The 8,707-nt window shown below is 51.4% G+C and overlaps 1 protein-coding gene across 1 annotated transcript in view; it reads right to left on the bottom strand.

Annotated features, from left to right (window-relative positions):
• Positions 1–7: 7 nt before the first annotated feature.
• Positions 8–8,707, bottom strand: part of WDR7 (WD repeat domain 7) — a gene marked incomplete at both ends in the record, with an annotated part of 28,305 nt that continues 19,605 nt past the window's right edge. Inside the window, 6 exons of the mRNA XM_009077981.1 lie at positions 8–65; positions 1,187–1,291; positions 4,646–4,745; positions 5,894–5,976; positions 6,289–6,438; positions 6,855–6,972. Of these exons, the coding sequence (XP_009076229.1) occupies positions 8–65; positions 1,187–1,291; positions 4,646–4,745; positions 5,894–5,976; positions 6,289–6,438; positions 6,855–6,972 (614 nt within the window). The remainder of the gene's footprint in view (positions 66–1,186; positions 1,292–4,645; positions 4,746–5,893; positions 5,977–6,288; positions 6,439–6,854; positions 6,973–8,707) is intronic.

Below are 8,707 nucleotides of genomic sequence, written 5' to 3'. Positions count from 1 at the left end.
TTGATGCAGCGCAGCTGAGGGGCAGAGTTCAGCATCCCAATGCTGCCCAGCAGGGACGTGTTCATCTGCAGGGACACCGCGGTCAGGCGCCTGCCCTGGGGCTTCCACCCGGAGCTCCTCGTCCCCGGAACACCGCGGCTGGGCCTACAGCAGGGCTTACCCAGGGGTGTCACCGGGGCCAAGGATGGTTTGGCTGGAAGGGACTCGAAAGGTCATCCAGTTCCAGCCCCTGACATGGGCAGGGACACCTTCTGCTAGCCCCATCCAACTCATCCTCGAACACTTCCAGCCCCATCCAACCCGTCCTTGAACACTTCCAGCCCCCCGGAACACCGCGGCTGGGCCTACAGCAGGGCTTACCCAGGGGTGTCACCGGGGCCAAGGATGGTTTGGCTGGAAGGGACTCGAAAGGTCATCCAGTTCCAGCCCCTGACATGGGCAGGGACACCTTCTGCTAGCCCCATCCAACTCATCCTCGAACACTTCCAGCCCCATCCAACCCGTCCTTGAACACTTCCAGCCCCCCCAATCTGGCCCTGAACACTTCCAGCCCCTCCAATCTGGCCCTGAACACTTCCAGCCCCTCCAACCTGTCCTCAAACACTTCCAGCCCCATCTCACCTGTCCTCAAACATTTTCAGCCCCTCCAGTCTGGCCCTGAACACTTGCAGGGATCTGTGAGGCTCCATCCTTGCAAACCAGGCCAAGCGCTGCTGCTGCCAGCTCCATCTTTAAAAACCAGATCATCTGACCCTAACCTTTCTGTGCCCTTTCTCTCCTGCCTCTCCAGACCTTTCTGCTCACGTGCACCCCTAGGACTTGCAGCCCCAGGGACCCATAGATCCTCCAGGAGCCTCTGGCTGATGCCAGGCTCCCCTGGCAGGGAGCAGATCACAGCACCCCACACCACACCACTGACATTTCCACGATCTAAATCATCTTGAGTAATAACCCTTTTAAGATGACTAATGCTCCTGATTTTCCTGCATTAATAATCATGCCAACCGGGACACGGAAGGGAAAAATCACCAGAGCACGAGGTCACATCTGGAAACCGAATGTGGAGGATGTTTAACCCTTCGTGTTTGGGTGGGAAGGGATTTAAGTGGTTTTTCCCTCCCCAGAGCACGGAATGCATACAGAGCTGTGTGGATCAGTCTGTGCTGTGGGGCTGATGTGTCCTCACCTGCCAGAAGCAGAGGTGGCTGTCAGAGTTGGAGTAGGTGGCGAGGTACCGTCCGTCGGGGGCAAAGGCCACGGCAGTGATCGGTCCCTTGTGGCCATGGATAGTCTGGAAGAGAACAGGGATGTGGGGGATCATTATCCATCACCACTGTGGGGCTGAACAGGCTTTCCCTTCTCCAAGGCCCCGGAGAACCAAGGGAGGCTGTTCCCAGCAGTCCTGGGGTCAGGACGTGGTGCCCTCAGGGAGCAGGTGAGGGAAGCCCAGATCTCTCTGACAGGACCAGCACAGTGTGGGCTCAGAGACTGAGGGACCTTAGTTAATCAGCTGATCCCACGTTTAGCCGCATCCTCCTCAGCACTTAACCAGCACCAACACCTGTCAATAAAAGAGGTTTGGTGACCCAAAGGTGGGAAATCAATAGCAGCAGCACACGTGTTGCTCCTTTTACTCCTGGAGTGTGTTCCAAGAAGTGCAAATCCTTCAGGGAATCCAGCTGCTTTGTTATTTAAAGGAAGTGCCTCTCTAATTGATGCTAATCCTTTCCAGCCAAGATTTCTCTGGTGTGCTCAGCTGGTGTTTTCCAGGAGGAAGTGAAGCAAACCCAAACCACTGCTGCTCACTCCAGACACCCCGAGATGCTCCAGAGCAGTTATATTCATGATGAAAATGATACACACAAGGAAAATGATGGAGAAATCTGTGGGATGCCAGTCTGGAAATGCCGTAATTCCCTGCGACACGGACGGTGGGACCAAGTGCAGCTGTTTCCAGCTTCCCTCTGCCCAGGTGTCAGTGGGAAGAGGATTTTCCTGGGGGACTGTTGGACTCCTGCCCCTGCCCCTGTGGCTGTCCTGTCCCACAGGATACACTCAGGCCATGACAACCCCATTCCAGCACCATATTTAAGCACAGCATCTTTTATTCTGCAATTAAACTTGATTAGGCCAAGCCACTATTCATTCCAAATGGAATATGAAATCATTTTCTGCCTCCTGTATAAATAAAGATCTGCCAAGGCATCCAGGGCTGAAATGGAATCAGCCCTGCACAATTCAATTACTGCTGGGCTCGAGTTCTGGAAGGACCCAGCACCAGGCGCGATCGATCCCAGCCCGGCCTCAGGAGCAGATTTTGCTTTGAAATCACCCCCAAACCCTCCTGCTTCTCTTTAATCTTGCTGTGCAAATGAGCCAGGTTTTAGTACAAAAATTACAAGTAGGCCTGAAACGAAGCTCTAAATATTTATGATGAATGCCAAGACTGGATCAATAGAAATGGAATATTTCAGTCTCTCCTTATAGACCCAAATACAGTCCTGGAGGGAAAGGAAGTCATTAAATAGGCTGCATGGAGCAATTAATTAGGGAGTTTTGGGGCCAGACTCTGTTACCCAGCGAGACTTTACCTGAGACCCTGAATTCCTGGGCTCCAGGAACAGCTCCAGGACAGTAGCAGCAGTTCCTGCTGCTCACCTGCACCCCCAGGAAAAGCCCCAAAATGTCAATTAATTCTCCTGGATTATTCCATTAGGATGGATGGACAATCACCTGAAACCATTTAAAGGCTGTTAAGGAGCTCTCAGAAATCAGTATTTTCCCATCATCTCAGAAGGGACAATCAGGTATCCTAAAATCCAGTTACCTGCAATCCCTGGTCCCTGACTTGGTGTTCAGTTGGACACCAGAGTGGCACAGGATTGTTATCTCCTGAGCCCCTCAAGGGGCCAACCTGCCCTTTGTGCTCAAGGCAGTGCCTGGCACAGCCCTGTCTGTGGGGCTGGGAAACAAAAGCTGCTTTCCAGGTGGAGCTGCTGCTCTCCCCAACTGCTTTCCAATTCCCTGTGAACCATCAATTATCTTTATCAAATCACAGGATCTCATCTCAGCCCCTGATCAAGATGGAGCCTTATTTGAGCAGGGCTGCAGCGCTATCCGTATATCAAGGCCGGGGCGAGGGAAAGGCTGGGAAGGGATCAATAATCATCATCAAATCCTGCTCCACGGCTTGGGAGGGTGGAAGGTGCTGATGAAAGCTCGACCTTTTTTTTTGGGCAGCTGATAAAGCTTAACCTCTGCAATACCTGAGAACTAGGACTCGGCTCAGGGCAGCTCTGCATACTATTAGAAGCTCTGAGTGCTCCAAATCCTGCTGGGAGAGACCCTCCTGGCATCAAATCCCTCTGGGATGGAACACACAGCCAGACAAGGGCTGGGGGGGGGTGGAGAGACCCTCCTGGCATCAAATCCCTCTGGGATGGAACACACAGCCAGACAAGGGCTGGGGGGGGGTGGAGAGACCCTCCTGGCATCAAATCCCTCTGGGATGGAACACACAGCCAGACAAGGGCTGGGGTGGGGTGGAGAGACCTTTCTGACATCCTGGGTCCTCCTCAGGTGTGGAGGGACTCGGCCCCTCCAGGAACTCCTCCTGCAGAGCCTTCCCCTGCCATTCCTGCCTCGGGATACTGTGTTTCTAAGGGTTTAAAGTATTCTGGTCACAAACCCATTGCTTCTGCAGCAATGGAAAATGTGCATGGATTCAACAGCAAATACAGACATATATTTCTGCAGTTATGCCAAAGTTTAGTTATCTTTTTTATGGAATTCTAAGCTTCAGAACAGAGTTCCTGGAACACAGGAGGAGGAATATAGAAGGGGAATGAATATAGGGGGGAAATACCCAGGGAAATACAGAAGGTTATTGCTGTGGTGTGGGGTGGAGCCCAAGTGTGGGTCCCTTAGGGAGAGGGTCCCTAAGCCACAAGGGGGAGAGACAGAGCCTGATCAGCACCTACAACACCTTCCTGAAAAACAGACTGAACATGAGCTGGAAGGAAAAAGCACGACCCAAAAAATGTTTTTCAGGAATCCACACAGGTATTTGTCTCTGAATTTTGGTAATAGAAGGAAATTAAACCCTGAGCTTTTCTCCAGTGACACATCTTTTTCACTACTCCATCCTCAAGTTATTCCAGCCCAAAAATCTGCAGGTGTGAGAAATCACTTCAGAAATCAGATCTGGAAGGAGGAATCTCTATCCAGTAGATGGTATTGCCCCCCAGAATTTATCAGGAGAATGTTTATATCCCATGAACAGTCACTAAACCTGCAGAGGACCTGCCCTGATTATCCTGGAGGTCCTTCAGTCACCCCCATGTTTTCCATGGCTTGTGTGGAAGTTTATTAAGAAGGGCAAGGAAACAAAGATTCTCCTCACCATGGAGAACCATTCAGAAATTTTGGGGCAATAAACCCAGACCAGGAAATAAACCCTGAGGTCTTCCTTATCCACCCAGTGCCTCCCAGGGAACGGAGGCAGCAGGACACCGTGTCCTCTGAGTCCTTCACTGAGTATTGATCCCTGTGGGGCTCTCCACAGTGTCCCAGCAGCTGAGCACACCAGTGGCTGTGGAAGCTGCTGCTCTCTCCTCACAGGGAGCCCCAGATGTGCTGTGTGTACCTGGCACTTCCCGGTGCGGATGTCGTAGAGAGCCACCGACCCGTGCCGCGCTCCCACCGCGATCCGGTGGCTCCGCTCGTAGTAGCTCACCATGTAGAACCTGTGGGGAGCACGAGGAGCAGGGTGAGACCTCACCTGCCTGCAGGATGGCACAGCTAAACACCAGACTCCAATCCCTGGGGATGGCATTGCCACTCCTCTTCCCGAGGTGTGAAAACACCAACTGCATTTCCAACCACGTTGGATTTTACAGTTAAGTCTTTCTGCACCAAAACATACTGGAATTATCCGCAATCAGTCTAGAAAAACATGTTGTTGAGCATATTTATGGCTTCAAACAACAAATCTTCCACTGATTTATCTATCCTCAGGATTCCCAGAGTGCCATAGCAACTGCTCGCTCGCAGGTATGAGACATCCTACTGTGCAGGATGGCAGCTGGCAGGGAAAACAGGATGGAACGTGGAAAAGCACAGTAAGGAATAAAAATAAGGAAGAAGATCACTAGTTTTCGTGCAGGAAGGAGGGAAAAGGCAGCATCCCTGAGGCACTCAGCTGTCCTCCCCCTCGGCCTGAGGAAGAGCACACCTGGATGGTTCTGCCCTGATGGCTGTGCAGGTGCAGCAGGAGGAGCACTGGGATATCAAAAGAACTAACAGCAGCTGGTGGCCAAGTGCTTCCATTTGGGATCTCTCCAGAGATTCACCCACTTGCTCCATCCTGAAGGCAGTTTTGTCAGGGGGTGCTGCCTCACTTCTACAGGGCCCATGAGCAGGAAATCCCACCAGGATCAGAAAGAACTTTGAAATACCACATGGCTATAAACATACAAGAGGAACAGGGAGATTTTTGCACTGATTCTCACTTATCCCTGTCCCTGTGCTTTAAGGAAAGGCACTCAAAGCATGAGGCAGGAGGAGGATCACCTCCATCAGAATCCAACCTGGCAACAGGATAATTTTTCTTTCCTTGGAACTACTCAATATTGTAACAGCTTATTAAATTAAAACCAAAGGGCTAGCAGGTGATTATTGGGATTTATTGGCTGGATCAGTTTAAGAGGATAACTGGGATACTTACCCAAGTTTAAACACACTGGAAATGTTCCCATTTTATCAGTCACATTTTACTCCTTGTTGCTTTATGTGGACAGTGTCACCCAAAAGGTTGTTCCACTCTTAACTGCAAAACACATTCTGCTGGTGCCCCTGAAATTCACCTCCCAGTGCTCCTGGGGGAAGAGCTCACCTGCAGATGGCTGGGAAACACTCCTGGAGACCCTTTTTCTTAACTAGAGATCCTTCCAGGCAGTACATGATGATGTCCATCACCTTGAGAACAAAAATCAGAATCAGCTGACAATCTGTATTTTATGTTTCACAACACAAGTTCCAAAGCTCACCTTGTTCCACCCCCTCAGGGACACCTTCCAGCAGACCAGGGTACTCCAAGCCCTGCCCAACCTGCCCTTGACCTCTTCTTGCTTGGGATTTCTCCCCAGCAATGCAATCTAAAGTCCAAGACACGAGCTGGGTGGTATAAACCAAATCCTCCCCACACCCAGAAAGTCCACACAGAGAGAATATCTAGGATTCAGCTCCAAGCTGACACATCACTCCCTGTCCAGCCCAGGACAGACTCACCTCCACCAGCAGGTCCACGACATCAGTTGGCATCTTCTCAATGAGTATCTCGATGACCCTGAGGATCTCTCCCTTGGCCCTGGCCAGGGTGGTGGTGTGGATGTTCTGCTGTGACTGTGTGTTGGCTGCCAGGGCAGTGTGTCTGTGCACCTGTAGGGAGCAGGGACATGGGTGGGGAGTCATTCAGGCTGCAAAGCCCTACAACATCATCAAGTCCAATCATCCACCGGTACCGGATTCACCACTAAGCCACGTCCGTGGGCTCAGTGAAGCTCCAGCTGGGCCTGGGATCACTTGGAGGATGTTCAGACAGACCATGCTCAGCCCACACCAACCTCCCAGCCCTATCCTGTCCTCCTCAGCTTCCAAAGCCCAGGGATAAGTCTCCATTCCACTGAAATCCCTGCTTAGGGGGGCAGAGACTTTCCACACGGCTCTGGAAACTGGTACAGCCAGGACAGTTAAGGCAGACACAACCCCTGGGCCTCGGTGCACAAAATGGGGGATTTGGCCGTGCAGGCACGCAGGGAGGAGGGTCTGGGTGTGGGGCTGGGGTCCCTGCTCACCTCCTTGGCGATGGTGGTGATGAAGGCAGGAGGTCTGGCCGTGGCGATGAGGGACAGCGCGTGGCGAGCGGAGCGGGCAGAGTCGGCCGCAGGGCTCAGGGGCAGCCCCATTGTGATGCTAAACGGGCCCAGACAAAGGCAGGGCAGGAAGAAAAGGAGCATTAGAAATATAGAGTGAAAAGATTAGAACCAGCTTATAATGTCAGTTCAAGGTCACCGGGAGCACTCCGACAGTTCCAATATAATGGACTCCCAACAATGAGCAGTGATTAGGAGTCAGAGTGTTCCAGCATCAACCCCAAATCGAATAATTAACCATGAAGATTGAAAACAGTAAGTGCATCTGTCCAAAGTGGGGAAAAGGCCTTGTTAACAAATTATCTGTATGTGCTGAATACATATCACCCCTCGGAGGGCGAGGTGAGCACACAGTGTCTGCCCGAGGATTTATGGTTTATTCTTCCACCGTGGTTTAAACACAGCCTGAAAAATCCCCTGGTCAGAGCAATTCCCCTTCATCCACTGCTTTGCCTTGCTGTGACAAGAGCAAGAAGCAATAAGGCAGTTAAGTACCCAAGAACTACATAAGCAATGTAGAAGGCTGTACATGCCCTGTGATTATCCAAAAATTCTCCCAAACACAGAATCTTGGGATCACAGAGTGGGTTGGGTGGAAAGGGACCTTAGAGATCAGCTCATCCCACCCCTTGTCATGGGCAGGGACACCTCCCACCAGCCCAGGCTGCTCCCAGCCCCATCCAGCCTGGCCTGGAACACTCCCAGGGATGGGGCAGCCACAGATTCTCCACACAACCTGTTGAAGAGGTTCCTTCTTCCGCTTCCCAGAGCAATTCTGCTGATTCCTTGGGAAAGGAGCAGCAGGAGTTTACAGCTTATTCTCCTTTCCCCTCCCTCCCCATCTTTGTACAAACTAAACCTCCCAAGTATGAACCCCAAGAGGTCTAACCTTTGGGGATGAACTGGGTGAGCAGAGGAGGTACAAACACCTGAGCTTTGCCTAAGAGCTCAGACAGTCCCTTAATCCAGCAGGGCAACAAGGAACCCCACTCTTTTTCCTGGTCAACAGCTGACTTTTTTGCTTACATACCTATAACAGCAGAAGCCTGACATAAAAGCTCCCTCCTGGAACACCAGGAGAGGAGCAGGCAGCTGTGTGCAGCGATGGTGTGCACGGTGCATCAGGCACACTGAGGGGAGCACAGCAGGGCTCTGCTGGCCAAGCTTCACCCCTCACACTCTGCTGCTCCCCCTCCCCACCCTGGGTCTGCTGGGGGTGTAACAGGCCATTTTCAATCTAAACCTCGTTAGGGATTAATAAGCAAACACTTTCGCGCTTATTCTGCAATTCATCATGAGGAAAATTGTGTCAGGCTCCTCACCCATCCCTTAGGTTATTCCTGGCCAGACTAATCTTCCTGACAGCCAAGGAGGGAAGGGACGTGCTGAGGAGCTCTGGCCACTCCAAGTTGGGGCTGACAGGGATTAGGAGAAGCTTTGGGAAGAGCAGATGTGTTGCTGCCTTTGGTCACACTACAAGGAGGGGTTGGAATTCAGACCAAAACCAATGTAATCCAGTTTGTCCATACTTCTCCCCACAACACATGGCAAGGATTCACTTTTTACATCTTGGGAAAATTAAACCTTACCTGAAACGGGTAATATCTGCCTTAGAATAAAGTCAGAACCCTCAGCACCTCCATGGGTGGATGATAAAACACATCCATGGGATTAAAACACATCCATGGAATTAACACAGCCTTGGAATTAAAACACAGCCTTGGGCAGCTCCTTATCACAGGTGGCATTTCAAACCGTGTGTTGCCCACAAATAT

The sequence above is a fragment of the Acanthisitta chloris genome, unplaced genomic scaffold (assembly GCF_000695815.1).
Source record: "Acanthisitta chloris isolate BGI_N310 unplaced genomic scaffold, ASM69581v1 scaffold16337, whole genome shotgun sequence".
NCBI lineage: Eukaryota > Metazoa > Chordata > Aves > Passeriformes > Acanthisittidae > Acanthisitta > Acanthisitta chloris.
Note: the sequence above shows the minus strand (reverse complement) of the source record. Positions and strands in the feature narration are given on the sequence as shown.